Source organism: Myodes glareolus, chromosome 23 (assembly GCF_982192425.1).
Source record: "Myodes glareolus chromosome 23, mMyoGla1.1, whole genome shotgun sequence".
Taxonomy (NCBI): Eukaryota; Metazoa; Chordata; class Mammalia; order Rodentia; family Cricetidae; genus Myodes; species Myodes glareolus.
In genome coordinates, this window is record NC_142048.1 from 26,522,684 (window position 1) to 26,542,226 (window position 19,543).

The following is a 19,543-nucleotide window of genomic DNA, read 5'->3' on the forward strand; positions in this document are numbered from 1 at the left end:
ATAGCCCAGGACCAAGGGAGCTTAGGGGCGCACCTGCCGCTGGAGCTGGCTCTGAAGCTGGCAGACTTTGCACCAGCCCTGAGGTACAGCTCTTGCCTTTCCCTTTTTCTCAGTCACACTTGACTGCTGAGTGGGCCTAAGCTAGGTGAGAATTCGCCATTCCAAGCACACATCTTTGCAGAAAGAAATGTACACAGCCTACTCTGAGGCAGTGCCTGCACACTCTGGAGCAAGCTTAGTCTTTTTGTTTGTTTGTTTGTTTGTGTGTTTTTTGATTTTTTGAGACGGGGTTTCTCTGTAGCTTTGGAGCCTGCCCTAGAACTGGCTCTTGTCGATCAGGCTCAAACTCACAGAGATCCGTCTGCCTCTGCCTTCCGAGTGCTGGGATTAAAGGCGTGCGTCACCATCGCCCGGCTGGCAAACTTAGTCTTTTCCCCCTGTGTTGTTTTACTCTTTATGCCTTCCATGAACTGTTGCCCGAATTCTAAAGTCTTCCTGAAGCTTATGAGCACAGAGATCATTAGGCTTTCTGTCAAACTTCCTCCTAGGAACTCCTATGCAAATCTTGTCACATTTGCTGTCTGCTTCTCTCTTCTCTTATCACCAGGGATGCAACAAAACCACTCATTCCAAAACTATGAATTCTTCTTCTTCTTCTTCTTCTTCTTCTTCTTCTTCTTCTTCTTCTTCTTCTTCTTCTTCTTCTTCTTCTTCTTCTTCTTCTTCTTTTCTTCTTCTTCGAGAGTTTTTTTTTTTTTAATTTCTTTATTTCTTACATCTACAATGTTCTGCCTGACTGTATGCCTACAGGCCAGAAGAGGGCAGTTCTTATTACAGATGATTATGAGTCACTATGTGGTTGTTGGGAATTGAACTCAGGGCCTCTGAAAGAGCACTCAGGGCTCTCAACCCCTGAGCCATCCCTCCAGCCCTGAATACCTGTTCTTTAGGGGTAGAATCGCTAGGGAAGGACTTAGAGGTGTGGCCTCATTGGAGGAGGTGAGCCACTGGAGAAGGACTCCCTCTGTCTCCCTCTGTCTTCTGTTTATGGGTTGATAGGTGAGCTCTCAGCTCCCACTGCCACGCCTTTGCTCTGCCAGCATAGACTCCAACCTTCTGGAACTCTAAGCCCAATTAAGCTCTTTCTTTTATAAGTTGCCTTTAGTTGTGGTGTTTTATCACAGCCATGAAAAAGTAACTAAGGAAAGTCCCAACAGTCTCGGATGAACTATTTTCTTAGCTCTCCTGTGAACAGAATCCTATCAGGCCCATTGAACTGGGCAGCAAAGATTGCTTGTCTCATATCTATTACCTCATTATGCCTGTACTTCCTTTTCATCTTCCAGTCCCCAGTACTCACGGGGACTTTAGCTAGCAATAACCCAACGATTCATATAAGCCGATTCAGCAGAGACTGAGTTCCTCACATTGGCTCAGATGATGCACTTTGTTTCAAGAGGGAGGGATGTGTAGTTTTGCTCCTTAACTCCTCTGTTCTGTGATGCTCACACTGCTTCCATCTGCCTGAATGTCTACAGGCTCACAGGCCAGATTGTGAGTGTTCTCTACCTCAAAAGCCTTTCCCAGATCACCCAGATCAAGCAGTTCAGTGGTAGAGTAGTCCCTGGCCACCGTAGTTTCCTGCCCCAGTCCTTTAGCAAAGCCCTCATCTGTGTACTGCATCACGATACAGTCTCTTCTTCCATATAAAGCACACCTGAGGGGCGGGAAGGGAATGGGAGGAGGGGAGGAAGTGTAAATTTTTTGAATGAAAAAAAAAAAAAAGAATGGAGTATTTTTTATGATTTTTAAGAAATGCCGGCGGTCCCCGGCGGCAGTAGACAGACAGCGGGCTCTGGGAGCAGCCAGTCCCCGACAGATACGGCTGCCGATCCCTGCAAGATCCCCAGAGTGGTTGCTGATCCCAGCGGGGTGAGTGGCTGGGCAGGCTGGTCCCATAATGCAGGCGGGTGTGAGCAGGCACGGGTAGAAGGAAGGCACATGGGCAGACACATCGTACAGAATAGAATTGGATATTTATTACTTAAAGGAGAGAGAGAGTGGGGGAAGAAGGAGAAGAGAAGAAGAGGAGGTAAGAGACAGAGAAGGGCCCGAGAGAGACACGCGGGCATAAAGGGGACAGTAAGAGAGATCCAAGATGGTGAGGGGAGGGAGGGACCACCAGGAGTGGGCGTGGCTTGCCTCTTAAAGAGACGAAAACCATAATAGTGTTAAAGTTTGCTTAAAAAAAAAAAAGTAGTAGAAGAAGATCTGAGGGCTATCTTCTGTCACTTCTGTCCCACCTCTTCCTTCTTCACTATCCAGTTCTTCCCTCGGGCTCTATGTTTTTGGGTCCCAGGAGGAACTCTGTATTCTCCTCCACCTTTGCTTCCCCACCCTCACCCAGCTGTACGGAACAGCAAGCAGGCAGCTCATCTCATCCTCTCTTTTCCATCCGTTGTATTTGATAAATCATATGATAATACGGGAATGTTACCCTGTGGTATAATGTTCTGGCACCAAGCCAGAGGATAGCAAGCAACTCCCACTACCCATGAAACCCTGCTGGGTTATACCTGGCCTGGCTTTTCACACGACCCATAGGCCTTCCTTTGTGTTACAAATACCTTTTCTTGTCCTATGTGAACCTTGACTGGGAGTTTCCCATGGATACAAAGCCTATGCAAAACTCGGTTTAGAGGAAACCCGGAAACCCGTGGTACCTCATGAATCAGCAGGTATTTGCACCTGGCCTTGTATTGTCAGAAGCTTCTATCAGTTTGTTTTGAGTTATGGAAATCTATCAGCTAAAGTGTAAATACAGGAAAAAATAAAGATGCCAAGAGGCGAACTGAGACTGAGCCCCCTGAGGCCACAGAGGCTAAGTTTATTCTCAATGTGTCTGAGTCCCATTTCATGGACCCGTGCGAACCCACTCATTAGTGCCCAGTTGCACGTGACACTACCCATGTCCCCTTTGGTACTCCCCATACATGAGCACATCTCCCGATAGCCATCTTGTCCTCAGTAACAAGTCCTTTTATTCCCTGTAGCTGTCACGCCAACAGCCACGAAGGCTCATCAGCAATCCCATATTTGGTACTTTCAGGGACTGCGATGTATTCTCTTGTCATCCAATCACTTTCAGGGCATCCTCAAAGACTTGGTGGACTCCACTCACTGTGGGATCTGTTTGGGCGGAAGCTTCACCACAGCCCCTGGTATCCATATATCCAAAGAGCCTGGAATGTTTAGAATTTCCATCCCAAGCCCCCTACTCGGGGAGTTGCCCTGAGTCCAGACTCCACCTCTGAGAAAGCCTGCCAAATGATGACCCCTCCCCAGAGATGCTCAAGACCACTCCCACAGGGTATTTAAACTGCCACCCCTCCCCACCATCTTCCTTCCCAGTTTCTCTCTTGGGAGCTGGAAGGCCATCTGGGAGCACTGGTATCCTTTAAACCTGGGCTTTTTTAAATTCGCTTTGATTTGGTCTGATTTGGATTATTATATCGGCGGAAAGATACATCGGGCTGCTGAAACTTTTCAGGACCTTCTCCATGATACTCCACTTCAGTATGGCTTAGCCCTTTTCAGTTAAATGTCTGCTATCAATAGCAGGCTCTTGTCACTACTACCATAGCAAGAAAGCATGCCAATATAGTCTACATGGGAAGGGTGGTCTTATTAGAATATCTCTCACAGGACTGGATAGATGACTCAGTGGTTGAGAGCACTGGCTGTTCTTCCAGAGGTCCTGAGTTCAATTCAAAGCACCCACGTGGTGGCTCACAGCCATCTGTAATGAGATCTGGTGCCCTCTTCTGGTCTGTAGGAATACATGCAGACAGAACACTGTATACATAATAAACAAATCTTAAAGAAAAAAAAGAATATCTCTTGCAGACACTCCAGTCTCAGTTACATACTCTGCTACCTATAACAAGGACCATGTAATAATTCTTCCCAAATTTATCTCTAGTTATGTCATTGAAGATATCCGGCGGAAGAAGACACGAGACGCAAACGAACCCACTTAGGAGTTTATTAAGAGGGGTTGTGCTCAACGAACTCGAGGAAGAGGTGTGGAAGGAAAGAGAGTAAAAATGGCACATCCAGCTTTTAAAGGCTTCCTAGCACATGCACACAAGGGAAAAAGATGTGCCTACATCAGTCAGACGCTGATGACGGACTACGCTATGCCTTGCACTTGCGTACAGGGGCTTTTGCGTCATACTCTGATGACGCAGATGGCGGGCGACCCACGCATGCACACACAGGGGCTACATGCGCCTGCTTTAGAACCCGGAAGTGCAGCCTTCCGGGTGGCTGAAAGAATTACCGTCATACTATATATTTTGGTGCAGTGATAGTGTCTTAGTTTGCTTTCTCTTGATGTGAGAAATCCTTATTGTCAAGTTGGGAGCGTATGATAAAAACAACTTGAAGAAGAGTTTATTTGGCTTGTACTTCCGTACCACCGTCCATCACTGCCGGAACTCAAGCAGGACCCTGGAGGCAGAAACTGATGCCGAGGCCCCAGAGGAGTGCTGCTCACTGGCTGGCTCTTCATGGGTCACTCCTTTTGCTTTCTTATTGAACCCGAGACCACCAACTCAGGAATATCACTACCCACAGTGAACTGGGTTCTCAGCCCTCCCACGTCAATCACCAATCCAGAAAATTCACTGTAGACTTTCCCACAGGGCAATCTGACAGAGGTATTTTCTCAAGTGAAGTTCTTCCCAGATGAGTTCAGTTTATGCCAAGCTGACCAAAAAAAAAATCAATAAATAACTAGAACAGATGGTTGTTTTTAAATATCAACACCCTGGTCTACAGAGTGAGCTCCAGGACAGCCAAGGCTGCACAGAGAAACCCTATCTTGAAAAAAATCAAAAAGAAAAAAAAAAGAGAGAAAGAAGAAAGATTTTAATATTAAGTAGTGAGTATTTATAAGTCTTCCCATACATTCTTAGTTTTAAAAAATAGTATTAGTGTGTGTGTGTGTGTGTGTGTGTGTGTGTGTGTGTGTGTGGCCATGCAGGTCCCAATGCACAACTTTGTGGGCTCAGTGCTCGCCATCTGCTCATCAAACTGATGCTATCAGGTGCTTTTATCTGGTGAGCCATAGTGCCTTAAATCTTTCTGTTCACCTCCTTCCTCCCATCTCTTCACCCCCATCCTGGCTTAGGTCTTTCCGTTTCCGGCACCCACCTCTTCTTCTTTCCCATGTGTACTGCTATTCCCATCCTCTCCTATGGCTTCTTTCTCCCTCTCTCCCAGTAGCTCTTTCTAGCTTCCTGGTCTCCCTAGACATTCCGAATCAAGCAAACAAATCTAATCATGAAGATCTGGGCTCGGCATACGAAAGAGGACATTCGGAGTCTGGCTTTCCGGGCCTGAGATACCTTGGCATAGTTTCATAGCTGCACCCACTTTCCTGTGGATAATTCCATCAGCCCACCCATGCCCGTCCTGTTTCCTAGCTATTGTAAATAGAGCAGCAGTGATTACGGATGTGCAAGTGTCTTTGTAGTAGGATACAGACCCCTTGGGGTGCATGGCTTTGTGAGAAATGTCCACACTCTAGTGTCTGCACCAATTTACACACCCAAGAGCAGGGAAGCAGTCCGCCTCTCCCACAGCCACACCAGCTTCTGTTAAATCACTTTTCAACACTTCTGCATGTCTAGGAAGATTCTTTGTTTCTTCCGCTTTGCTGAGAACTTGAATTGTAAAGATATTGTTAGAGACCAGGTGTTCTTCCAGCCTGCCTTCAGCCACTCAGGTTCAGAAGGCATATCTTCATCTGCTGCCAAATGCGACACTGATACCCTTTGAAAGGTTCCCCCATGGCAGACCACTCTCTCACTCTGTCTCTCTGTCTTGTCTCCCGCTGAGAGTTGACCTTTTTGCCCCCCCCCCATAAAGCTCTTGTGTGAGATCAGTTGCATGGTGTAATCCTTATGGCGTTCCTTGGCTCTGATCCACCAAAGTATTCTGCTGCATAAACTCTAACATTGGCGCCTTGTGACTTCGGAGGGAGGATATCCCGGATATCCTGGTGCCTGTGTGCTCCCCACTTGGGGGTCTAAGCCAAACTGGGGCCCTATCCGTTATCTCCAGTATACCTGCGACAGATTCACCTTCTGGCTCACCAATTGCTGGACACCCCTTCCAACAGTGCCAATTGGTAAGTGTTCCCTTTGGTCAGCGTAAATGCTTCCCTGAATCCGAGGGAATGAGTGTCCCGCACCCCTCTGATGTTCCTGGAGGTGGTCGTTAGGGCTATGATTGACCTTTTTTTTTCTGATCATTTCCCTTAGGAGAGGCTTCAATTTTGACCTCTGTTCTCACCTTTCGGCTTAATCCTAAAGTCCTGGTACCAGGCACCGTGTCCTCTAGTTTTTTAGCTCTGGCCCCCATCTGGTGAGGTGACAACTTACTGAAGGGCTTGTGCCTTCCTCATTTGGTCCCTCTCAGTCCTTGGAATGCCTTGGACTTCAGACCTTGGACCCCCACCTCTTCCTCACCTATGGGAACTGTGTTACTCATACCTCCTGACTCCCCTTTGGGATGACTCTTGGAGAATTTCTGACAGCAAAGGAGCAGACCAGCTGCAGCACACCCTCACAACACACAGTGCTCCCCCCTGCAGCTTCTGCTCTGAACCCAGGCTCCTCCGGAATGCAGGGATTATTTGTTTGTGAATTTGATTCCAAATTCCAGGGTGTGCTGCTTCCCTCTGACCTGCTGTGCCCACAATGTGGGCACCTAAGAGCTTCTCAGTTCCTCTTTGTCCCTTAGCTGTTCCTCTCCTTGTCCTATGCCCTAAAAGTCTCTCTGGCTTCCGGAGCCAGGTTCTTTGCCCTTCGGGGTGGCTCCCACCAGCTGGGCAGCTTTCTCTCTGGGCTCTCTACTAAAGACACTCACACTCACAGACTCCATTTCCCTCTGCACTTCCCGGGCTGCCTCTGGCTCAGCCTGCAGTCCTGCAGCTTCAACTCTCGGTTCCCTCCTGGAGTTTTATAGGAACGTGTCTACGCAGACAGGGTTCTGCTTTGTGATTCGCTCTCTCTTTCTCCTCGGACTCAGATTTTATTACGGCAGCCTGGCCTCAGTCCGGATCAGTGACCAAAAGATAGGCGACCTTGACTTCCAAATTCTCGCAGATCGCAGCAACTGCCACCGCACAGACAAATGGTCCCCAAATCTAACGTTAACTTGCTGCGCTGCGCGCTTTCTCTACTTTCTACTCTTAGCAGACTCTATTTTAGGATTTGTAAATTCTTTGGGTATGGTTTAAAATCTATAAAATCTGAAATAAAATTAGGCCTGAAACTTGTAACAAAAGCCTTATAATAAAAAATCTATACATAGCTGGGTGGTAGAGGCGCATGCCTTTAATCCTTGGGAGGCAGAAGCAGAGGCAGGGGATCTCTGTGAGTTCGAGGCCAGCCTGGTCTACAAGAGGACAGGATCTAAAGCTACAGAGAAACCCTGTCTTGAAAAACCAAAAAAAAAAAAAGAAAAAGAAAAGAAAAGAAAAGAAAAGGTGGCTGGAGAGATGGCTCAGAGGAAAAGATCACTGGCTACTCTTCCAGAGGTCCTGAGTTCAATTCCCAGCAACCACATGGTGGCTCACAACCATCTGTAATAAGATCTGGTGCCCTCTTCTGTACTGTAGGATACATGCAGGAAGAACCCTGTATACATAATAAATAAAAATCTTTTAAAAAAAAAAGATGACTACAGGACATAAAGCAGCAGTTGAGAAACTTCTTAGTTCTCATGCGCTCTCTGTTTATCTGTATCTAGTTTTAGACCAAGAAAGCAACTGGATTTGTATGGACTTTTGTATGATGATGAAAATATAAGGTTATATTTGCTACAACATATTATATAAGTGATCCACCTCTGGTTTACAATATACTGTAATGATGATACAATTTTAACGTTATAACAGTCTAATCAGATGAACAAAAACTGATTTAGAGATTTACACCTAACTACTTAAGGCTTTGTTAACTGTTTAACCACAAGTTGCTAGATTATATAAGTAACATGTTTTATAAATAAGTCTATTTGATAATTAAGATTTATAAATTCCAAAGGTCTACTTGGATTGGAATAATATTAGTCTAGCTTCTTGGTCTTTTCTCACTTAAGGCTTTAGCCATTTGGATAAACTAAGCCATACAAAAAACTGCAATATTCTCTAATGGTGCACTATAAAAAGGATCAGTAAAGTTGCCAGTCTCTCTATGGAATGTACGATTAAAATTTTTATTTTGATACTAGAAGAGCTTCAATTCAATGCAGGTATAATGTAAAGCCCCAGACTTATAAAAACTACTGTCTTGTAAACTGTTAAGGATAATTACAGCATGCAAGCTAATGGTCAGTCTTTTTATATGCAATCAAAATCTTTAATGTGTCCAGAATTATGCTCATAATTTTTTAAAAGTAATTTTATTAAATTATAAAATTTCCATTTCCGCCCCTCTTCCCACCACCCTGCTCATAATTATTGCAATGGTGAAAATAAAATGCTGCGGGTCCCCAGGCAGCAGAGACCATGCTGCAGGTCCCTGAAGTGGCGGCAGGCAGTCAGTTCCGAGAGCAGCCAATCCCAGGCAGGGATGGCGCAGTTCCCCAAGTGGCTGCAGTGGGATGAGGGGCAGCAAGTCCCAGGCAGGGAGCCACATGGTGGGTGAGAGACCTCAACAAGATAGCCAGTCCCACAAAGAGAGACAGACACGTGGGCATGCCATGAGACCATGCAAGAGGGGCTGGTCCCAGGCAGGCGAGAGATAGAAACATGGATAGGCATGCCTTGCAGAGTGAGGCTGGATATTTATTTAGTGGGTTATGAAAGGGAAAGGGGAGAAGGGGAGAAGAGGAGAGAGAGAGAAACAGAAGCAGGGAAGGGGAAAAGTGGTGAGAAGGGAGAGACAGAAGCTGCCTCTTTGAGAGAGAGATGGAAAAGAAGGGAAAGGAGAAAGAACTCAGGCTGGAAACTGAAGATCAGCTTGCCTCTGTATGTGGGGGGTGTGGGCGTGGCTTGTCTCTTAAAGGAACAGGACAGATAATTACAGTTATGCTAAGTTCTAATGTAGTTAATTACAGGAATAAATCTTACTTAGCCTCCTGTATGTTTTCAGAGTTAAACCTAAAACAAGTAACTAGAAACAAGCAAAGTTTGTCTAGTTTAGATAGACTTAATAGATTATAGTCCTCAAACTCTTCAGAGATCTGCTGAATATGGTATTTAAAATGTTTAATAAAAATGCTTCTCATAGCTTGGCAGTAGTGGTGTGCATCTTCCATTCCAGCACTCAGGAGGCAGAGGCAGGAGGATCTCTGTGAGTTCCAGATCAGCCTGGTCTACAGAGTGAGTTCTAGGACAGTGAAAAACAAGACAAAAAAAGCTTTTATTATTATTATTATTATTACTTTTATTATTATTGGAGACATGCCAGCTCCTGGCAGCACCCCCAAGATCTCCTCCAAAGAAGGGGAAAAGAAGAACTCCACCTGGAGCTTGCTTTAAATGTCGCAAAGCCAGACACAGGGTGAAAAACTGCCCTTCACCTCATCTGCCCCCAGGGCCATGTCCAAACTGTGGACAAGCAGGACCCTAGGAAGTTTACTGCGCACTTTGCCTATACAAGGTAGGCTGGTCCTCCCAAATTCCTACTCCACAGAAGTCAGCTGGATCTTCTGTGCCTGATGGCTGAAGACTGATGCTGGCCTGGGACCTCTGCCCCCAAAGACCACAGTGGAATGGAGGGTGGTTGTCTAGGTAAGTCTCTATCACTTTTAATAGACCGAGGAACTGCTTAGTCTGTACTTCCTGCTTACTCAGGGGAAATTTGTCCTTCTCAGATCTCTGATGGTGGCAACAACTAGGCTGGTGATTGATAGCTTTGCCAGTTTAACAGCAGCAACCGAGGCTTCCGCTGCCTTCTCTGTCCTCTTCATGCGTAAAAGTCAGGCCTCGGGACTCACTTCCCTAGAGCTACTACCCGGCCTAGACACAGTTTGCCTTGCTACCGAGAGAGAGAGATAATCTCACAAAACAGACTTCAATGTCTCACTATTCCGTGCTTTAAAGGAACTTGCTTTCCAATGGCTGCTCTCAGTAACCAGCCACTCATGTGTCTCATGGTGAATTAGACAGAAAGAAAAGTGTAAAGTTTATGTAAGGTCCAAAGATACAAAAACTTAAGTTGTGAGAATCTAAGAAAATGTTTTAGGGTCTAAGACATTTTAAGGTATATAAATACAAGTTATACAGGTCTAAGGATGCGAAAGCTTAAGTTGTGGTAAGAAAGTGATGTAAAGTATATGAAGATATTTTAGATTTCCTTTACTCTCTATGTTATTGTTCTATTAAGATTTCAAAAGTTCAGAATTTTAAGCGTCAGTGGCGTTCTGATAAGGTATTACTCTAGCTCCGGTAATTATTGACTACTGTTAGAGTCACAAGTTCAAAATTTCAAGTTTCCTTTGGTTAACTTCTAAGTATAGACTTAAAATTTCTTCTCATTGTGCTAAACACATACTGTCTAATCTATATACACTCAGTCTTCTGGGTAGAGGAAAAAATATTCATGTTTTTAAACCAATATAATTTTGGGTCCTCAAGCTTCTTCTAGGACTCAAAGGCTTGAGTCTATTGCCCTTTCTTTCTTTCTTTCTTTCTTTCTTTCTTTCTTTCTTTCTTCCTTCCTTCCTTCCTTCCTTCCTTTCTTTCTTTCTTTCTTTTTCTTATAATTTATTTAACTTTACTTTTTGTACATTGATATGATGGTGTCAGGTCCCCTGGAACTGGAGTTGCAGACAGTTGTGAGCTGCCATGTGGGTGCTGGGAACTGAAAGCCTGTCCTCCGGAAGAGCAGCCAGTGCTCTTAATTAACTGCTGAGCATCTCTCCAACCTCCTATTGCCTTTTCTACAGTGGAGATTTCAGTATAGATTACAAGCAGTGGTAATGCTGACATATCTAAAACCTCTCTTTTTTGTAAACTTAAAATCTTGTAAGCTTCAGGAAATCGACTTGAATCCACCTCTCATGGATCAAAAGGACTCCAGATAAGTCCTGCAATCCACAGCCTGCTTCCCCACCTGCCTATTCTGCTTATTCCTGAGGTCCCTGCTCCCCCTTTGCCTGGTCTTGAGACTCCCTTCCCCCAGCTACCAGGTCCACAGGCCTAAAAGTTTCAAATGTATACCCTGGATAAAAATTTTGCCCTAAACTCCTAACTCTACCCTCTGTCCTTAACATCTATTTGTTCTAGCAACCTGCCAACTCCAGGAGTCTCCTCAAAATCTATCCAGACAGCTTCTAAGCAGCTAGCCCCAGGTGGTCCAGCCGCTCGGACCCTGTACTTCCCTAGCCGAAGATGGACCTGCAGAGCCTGGACAGAAAGTGAAAGCGCCTGCTCTTTCAGGACTCGACCAAAACCTCAGCTTTCTCGGGTCTTCTAAGGTGTCAACACCCCTGGAGAACAGGGAGCAGTCTAAAGAGCATGGCACTCCCATTGCTGCCCCACCTGTCACTCCTTCCTGTTTTCACACCTTTTAAATAAACAGCAGGGAGGAAGGTTAGAGACAAGGTGTTCTCCCAGTCTGCCCTCAACCACTCAGGACCAGCAGCCACAGCCATATCACCATGAGCCACCAAACACGACACTTTAAGTGGTCCCCACCATCACAGACCATCCGAGCTGTCTGTCTGTCTGTCTGTCGGTTGGTCGGTCAGTCTCTCTCTCTCTCTCTCTCTCTCTCTCTCTCTCTCTCTCTCTCTCTCTCTCTCTCTCTCTCCTGCTCCAAGATGGGCTTTCACTTTCTGTCCCCAGTAAATCCCCTGCGTGAGATCTATTGTATGGTGTGATATCTGTGGCTCAGATCTGCCAAGGTTCTCTGCCACATAAACCTTAACAATTGTTACTTAGTTTATGTGTTATGGGTGGGTTTTTTTTGTTTGTTTGTTGTTTTGTTTTAGTTTTGGTTTTTTTGGAGACAGGGTTTCTCTGTGTAGCAGCCTCGGGTGTCCTAGAACTCACTTTGTAGATCAGGCTGGCCTTGAACTCATAGAGAGCCACCTGCCCCTGCCTTACAAGCCCTGGAATAAAAGGCATGAGTCACCACTGCCCAACTTTTATAAGAATATAATATATATTATAAAGATATAAATATATAAATAAAAATATATAACATACACACACATATATATGAATGTTTTTTCTGCATGTACATCTATCTACACATCAGAAGAAGTCAATTGATACCATTAGATTACAGTTATAGATGGTTGTGAGCCATCATGTGGGTGCTAGGATTTGAACTCAGAACCTCTGAACCAGCTGTGTTATGGGTGTTTGGCTTGCATGCATGTTTGCACACCATGAATATGTATGGTACCTGGGGAGGCCAGACGAGGGGAGTGGAACCCCTGAAACTGGAATTGCAAATGCTTGTGAGCTGCCTTGCGGATGCTGAGAATCAGACTTAGATCCTCTGGGAAGATATTAATGAATAAATAGTAATAAAAATAGCATTAAAAGGATATAAGTAGTGTAGATGAAAAATGAGTTTTAACTCTTTTTATATTTGATTTTCTTATTCTTCTCCAATTGTCCTAAAAGACTTACTATTAACACATTTAGAGGTAATAACTCATGATATATACTATATAACAAGTATTATTAGTTTATTAGTAAAAGCAGTTTTCCTCCATACTGAAAACTAAAATGAAGTGTTTTGTTTGGTCGGTTTCTGATTTTTTTGAGACAGGATTTCTCTGCATAGCCCTGGCTGTCCTGGCACTTCCTCTGTAGACCAGGCTGGACTCGAACTCACAGACTCTCTGGTCTTTATTCTTTTTCCTCTCCAGTATTGGTGATTGAAACTAGGACTTCACACATCACCTTTTTTTATTATGTGTGTGCGCACACACGTGCACACAGACACTGAGAACATTCTGGGGTGGTCAGAGGACAGCCTGATGTAGTTCTTCTCTTCTTCCGCCCTGTGGGTCCTGTATTCGAGGGAGCCGAAAAGGAAACGCTGAGACGGCTGCTCCATGGTGGAGGGAAGGTTTCTACCGTAGATCAGAACCACAAGACATCCAGAGGCTTCAGGAAGAGTCTGGAGCAGAGAAAAGTAACAGCCTGGGCATGGCCAGGGCCAGGGGAGCAAGCAGAGAGGCTAGAGGGGACAGAGGGCTTCTGAGGTGAGAAGAGCCAGGAAGCTAGCTAGTGTGGGGGCTTTAAAATGTATAATGGGCACTTGGGACTAGGGACTGAGGGAGCCCAGAGGCCAGCAGGAACTTTGATATGCTGATCGCTGCCACAGGTGTATACCAGTGAAGAGCCAAGTCCCTAAGCCAGAGGCAAGAGAGATAACTCATTTTGGTAGCATCCTGTTTCATAAGGTTCTGAGGGATGTTGAATTTAATCTAACGATCAGAAATCCTGCTCGGTTTCAGTTCAAGTTGAGCTTGAATGGAGCCTAGACTCAATTTTGGGGCGAGTCAGTAGGCCTGGCCCTTTGGAGGGAAATGGGGGTACCCTTTGGACCTGTCAGGTCTCAGGAATGAAACTCACATTGTCGGGTTTAGGATTAAATTCCTTTACATACTGACTCCTCTCACTAACTTTTTAGTGTTCTTTGTAGGGGGAAAAAAAAAGACTACACAAACAAAGAGACCCTTGGTTCCCTAGATTACACTGCCCTGCCCCAGGAAATTCACATTTAACACTGCCCTGTCTCAGAAAATTCACGTTTAAGTGGTATGGCCGAAGAAGGACCATTTGGCCACTAGGGGGCACCATACATGCATGATTTCTCAAATTTTAAAAGTAAGGAAAAAGAAGGCCAGCCACTTCTTAGAGGGGGGGAAAAACCAAGAAACAAAAACTACATTGGACAATCAGTGAGCCAAATACATTAGGACTACCTTAACCCTAATCTTTTGCTTCCAAATTTACTAATAATTTAGCCTTTTACCTTTTGAACACTTACTACATTTTCCCCTTATTTCTAACCTTCATTTCTGCTATTAGTGATATTTTTGTTTCTTGTTCTTTTCTTTCTTTCCTTCATCCTTCCTCCTCTATTTCTTTCTTTCTTCCTTCCTCCCTTTCTTTTCTTTTTCTTTCTTCCTTTCTCTCCCCCGCCCCGCCCCTTCTCTCTTTCTCGCAGAATCTAACTATGTGTCCTAGGCTGTTGTGAACATGAAAACCGAACAGGCCTCGAACTCGTGGGGATCCTCTTGCTCTCCCTTCCAGTGCTAGGATTAAGGGTGCTCCCCAGCACACTTGGTCGCCTCTCTTTTGGGTGTGTGTGTGTGTGTGTGTGTGTGTGTGTGTGTGTGTGATCGTTTACAGAGGCTCTGGTCGTTTCCTAAGTGAACAAAATAGCTGTCACTCCGGGCCATCCTTTGTTGTAGCTGTTGTCCCGTCCTTCTCTCCCTGTGACATTGTCAGAATTTGTGTATTTACCCTGGCAGCCTACACAAGCCTGCGCCAATTACCGTCTTGTTCTTGCTAGCGTGTGGCGCAGTCACCTAACCCACCATTTCTTCCAGGTTGCGTATGATCCCGGCTTGTCTAATTGCCTGGTTGTGCTGGCCTCTTCTCTCCTCTGAAAGCATGTAGTCTTTCCCCCTCCCAGGACTTGACTCCCTGCTGCTGCACTCTTTCTCTGGAACACCTTTGGAGATCTGTTTTCAGCCCTTAGCTCTCATCTCAAGAACCAATGTCTACAAGGCCATACGCCATGTAACCTTTTGGTGAAAATTCCAAACTCTTCAGTAAAATTATTTTATGTGCAGACTAAATAATTTCACACAAGCTGGCAATACCCTCCCTTTTTCTCTTTTATTAGTTTCATAGTCTATAAGTTCTGACTCCTTTATTGGTTCCACAAACTACATAGCACTTTATAGTACAAGGGTTCATGCAATGGAGCAGAACATGGGGCGAAAGGTAAGCGTGTCATCTGCTTTGGTAACAGACCAAATACATCATTGGTTCTTTTTGTTGCTGCTGTTGTTGTTTGGTTTTTGTGTTGTTTTGTTTTTTGAGACAGGGTTTCTCTGTGACTTTTGGAGCCTGTCCTGGAATTAGCTCTTGTAGACCAGGCTGGCCTTGAACTCACAGAGATCCGCCTGTCTCTGCCTCCCGAGAGCTGGGATTAAAGACGTGCGTCACCACTACCCGGCTCATCATTGGTTTTTTAGAGATTTACTTTTAATATTTTAAATTATTTGTATGTGTGTGTGGGTATATGCATGTGGCTACAGGTGCCCCTGGAGGCTAGAGGCATCAGATCCCCTGAAGGTGGTGTTAGAGGCGGTTGTAAGCTGCCCAGCCAAGATACTAGGACGCGCGCGCACGCGCAGATGTGCCGGTGCACGTGTCTCTGCAGCGCACGGACAGAGGAGGACACTGGGTAGCCTGTTTACCATTCTTCACCATAGTTCCTTGAGAGAGGGTGCTTCACTGATCCCGGGGCTAGGCTAGGCTGAGGCCAGCATGATCAGCAATCCCCACCCCCTGCCCGTTTTCGCCTCACCAATACCGGGGTCACGATCAACATTTTAAGTGGGTTCTGGAGATTCGAACTGAGGCCCTCAAGCTTGTGCCCCAAGTGTTCTCAGTCCGCTGAGCCATCTTCCCAGTCCAAGCTGCCTTAATCTTAACTTAAAAATAACACACCAGACAGCATCTTTAAAATTAATTAACCTTCCTAGAAAGTTGTGTTAGGCTGGACGGTGGTGACACACGCCTTTTGATCCCAGCACTCAGGAGGCAGGCGGATCTCCGGATCTCCGGGAGTTCAAGGCCAGCCTGATCTACAAAGCTAGTTCCAGGACAGCCAGAGCTGTTACATGAGAAACCCTGTCTCGAAAAACCAAAAAACTAAATAAATAAAAATAAATAAATAGAAAGAAAGAAAGAAAGAAAGAAAGAAAGAAAGAAAGAAAGAAAGAAAGAAAGTTGTGTTAGGTAGCCTAATTATAAACTTTTCTCCGAGTTAAAATCTCACAGGGATGGAGTTGAATGTCTTGCGCTAGAGACCAACAAAGGCTCTACGGGGCTCGGCGTGGGTACTGGACAAACCGTGTGATGTAACAGTGGGAAACAAGGGGGTGAAATGCGCCGCACTAAACCCCACCAGTTTGTGACAAGACAGGGCATGCTCTCAGGCTTTCCTTTGTTCCCTCTGTGAAAGTGTCCCCTCTTCCTTGCCAGGAAAGCAAAACAATCTCTACCACCAAAGGAAGAGACGGTGTGCGGACAAGTCTGCCTTAGGAGTCTCACGTTTCATGTGTTTTATTTATTTTTCAGTTATTTACCAGGGCAGAAGTCCAGATGCAAATCCTGGGCTTTTCTTTTAGGTAGGGCTGTGGCTTAGAACCACAGGGGCCTCTGTGCCAGCAATCCGTGCAACTGAGAAAAATAGGAGATCCCATTGGGCAGAAAACAAAAGCACGGTGGGGGTGAGGGGAAGCAGTCAGATCTGCGGGTCTGTAGAAAGCCTAGGTGGAATGCCCAGGAGGAAGACAGGAGTGTTTACCAAGGTGTGGGCCGCCTCAAGCCCCACTAGACATTCTCTAAGGGTCCTCCACTAGGGAAATATTCCTAAATATATAAAAAATAAGGCAAGCATGTAGATGGTCATTTAAACCTTATATAAGACAAACTAAAACCAACTTGAATAACCAAGTTATTAGTAATTAGTAATGGAAAGTAATTAGTAATGTTTTCAAATGATGGGGTTTTATTTGGCCATCATGCAAGTGAATATGTACATTGGCAATCCAATTATTGTCAATGAAAGAAGTACACAGTTGGGAAAAGGTGGCTCAGAAAGACCACAGTAGTATAAACACTTAATTTACTTTATTTTTTTGTTTAAGGTAAGTTCTCTTGTAACCCAGGTTGGCCTCAAACTCCCTTTAATTTCTGTGTTTGTAAAACAACTTCTGCCCTAATCAATGTTATTTTTAGAATCAAAATAATATTTCATTTATACAAGGATAAGAGTTTAATTTTTTTCTAGATTTATTTGTATTACTTTGTGTGTGTGTGAATGTTTTGCCTGCAGGTATATATATACCCCACATACATATAAGATCCTCTACAACTGAAGTTACAGTGTTTATTAGCCACTGTGTGGGTACTGGGAACAAGCCCAGGCCCTCTGCAAGAGCAGTAAGAGCTCTTGACTGCTGAGCCGTTGCCCAGCACAGAAAAATAGACTTTTGTGTTTTGTTTTACGAGATAGATTTTGGGTTTCTCTATGTTACAGTCCTATCTGTCCTGGAACTAGCTCTTGTAGACCAGGCTGGCCTCAAACTCACAGAGATCCTCCTGCCTCTGCCTCCTGAGTGCTGGGATTAAAGGCGTGTGCCACCACCACCCGGCTTGGAAAATAGACTTTTATTAGGAACTGAAGACCTGCCTTGAGTATTGAGCTGATGTTTGATCTGTAAGCACAATCTACTGTGATTACAGCTGCTGGCTTTTCCCAGCACACTTAAGAATCCACCTTTGCTCCTCTTCGCCTCAGTTGCAAGGCGTTTGTTTTTTGAGCCTAGGAGGCAGATGCTGTTGGTGAAAGCGCAGCCCAGTTGCAGGAGGGACCCCAGCAGTTTTGGAGATGCCAGCACCACGACACAACCACCAAGGACAGCAGCAGCGGTGGCGTGGAGCCTTCCGAAGCCTAGCCGACAGTCGTGTCCTGAGGAGGCCAAGCCCCTTGGAGAAGCCAGATTTTCAGTGGCTCCCAGACATTGGATGTTGAGTTATTTACAATGCTGGAGTTTGGTGTTGCTTGGTTCAGGTTGTGACTGTGCCCTGGTTCTTCCTCTTGAAGTGGGAAGGTATTTAACTTAATTTCAAAACTTTTTTTTTTTTTTTACAGAAGTCCACAGCTGTAAGACTTTGTGTTTTAAAAGAGATTGGATATTTTAAAGAGACTGAAGTTTTGTTTTTTATTTTACTATTTTTATGTGCACTGGTGTTTTGTCTGCATGTGTGTCTGTGTGAGGGTGTCAGATTCCTTGGAAGCCGGGCGGTGGTGACACGTGCCTTTAATCCCCGCACTCGGGAGACAGAGGCAGGCAGATCTCTGTGGGTTCGAGGCCAGCCTGGTCTACAAGAGGTGGTTTCCAGGACAGACTCCAAAGCTACAGAGAAACTCTGTCTCGAAAAGCAAAACAAAACAAAACAAGAAAAGGAAAGAAAGCAGACGGAACAAGCCATGAGGAGCAAGCCAGTAAGTGGCACTCCTCCATGGCCTCTGCATCAGCTCCTGCCTCCAGGTTCCTGCCCTGCTTGAGTTCCTGTCCTGACTTCCTGCTATGATGGACTGCAATGTGGAGGTGTGAGCTAAACACACTCTTTCCCTTCGATCATGGTGTTTCAGAGGAGCAAACGAAATCCTAAGGTGCGGGGTCTCACTATGTAGCCTTGGCTGGCCCGGAGTTGCTATATAGACCAGGCTGCCCTTGAACTCAAAGATCCACCTGTCTCTACCTACAGTGCTGGGCATGTACCATTCCTGGTCCAAATTTGTACGTTTCTATGCAAGTTTAAAAACAACATTAAGTATCATTCGTGTATGTCTGCATGTATGGGGGTCAGAGAACAATCTGGAACAATCTGGAACAATCTGGGCCATCAGGCCTAGCCTTTCACCTTTTTCCAGCCCCTCCTTGTGTTCACCTCCCATTTTGTCCTAGGAGTACCAGAATTGCAGATGTGGCTTGCTGGCTTTACATGGGTTCTGGGTATCCAAACTCAGGGCCTCGCTAGCTTTGCATCCACTGAGCCAGCCCCCCAGCCCGTCTATGTAAATTTTAGTAGTCCTATGTGACACTGACTGAAACCTTCCCTCTCGACTAAATGAGTTTTTATAGGAAACTCTTGAACTGCCAACTCCTTCTAAGTATAGACTTTTCTCTAGACCTCCCCCTTCTTTTCTTCCTCTCCAGGGCCTTTTGGTAGTTTAAATATTTTATAAAGCTTTTTTTATTTGGCCAAGGGTTGATTCCATAGGATCTACTTGGCAATTACTAGAACTTTCAAAGTTTGTTTGTTTATTTAGTTATTTATTTTTGAGGCAGGGTCTTAATCTGGGTTATGGAGATTCTCCCTGCCAGTGTCAGGACTGTGTGTAATTAGATATAAACAAACACTTTAACTAAACTGCTGAAGAAATCACCAGTACAATCAATTGACTGATGATAATACACATCACTGCCGAGCCTTTGGAACGAGAATTTTTTTTTTTAAATATTTATTTTATTTATTATGTATACAATATTCTTTCTGTGTGTATGCCTGAAGGCCAGAAGAGGGCACCAGACCTCATTTCGGATGGTTGTGAGCCACCATGTGGTTGCTGGGAATTGAACTCAGGACCTTCGGAAGAGCAGGCAATGCTCTTAACCACTGAGCCATCTCTCCAGCCCCTGGAACGAGAATATTAATCTACACCTGAAATTCCTATCTAGAGTGTTC

General features: G+C 45.0%; 1 protein-coding gene across 1 annotated transcript in view; it reads left to right on the forward strand.

Moving 5' to 3' along the window:
* Positions 1 to 1,815: 1,815 nt before the first annotated feature.
* Positions 1,816 to 19,543, forward strand: part of LOC146890612 (uncharacterized) — a 31,699-nt gene continuing 13,971 nt past the window's right edge. The window contains exons 1-2 of the mRNA XM_087900954.1: positions 1,816 to 1,932; positions 9,613 to 9,677. Coding sequence (XP_087757080.1) covers positions 1,816 to 1,932; positions 9,613 to 9,677 — 182 coding nt within the window. The remainder of the gene's footprint in view (positions 1,933 to 9,612; positions 9,678 to 19,543) is intronic.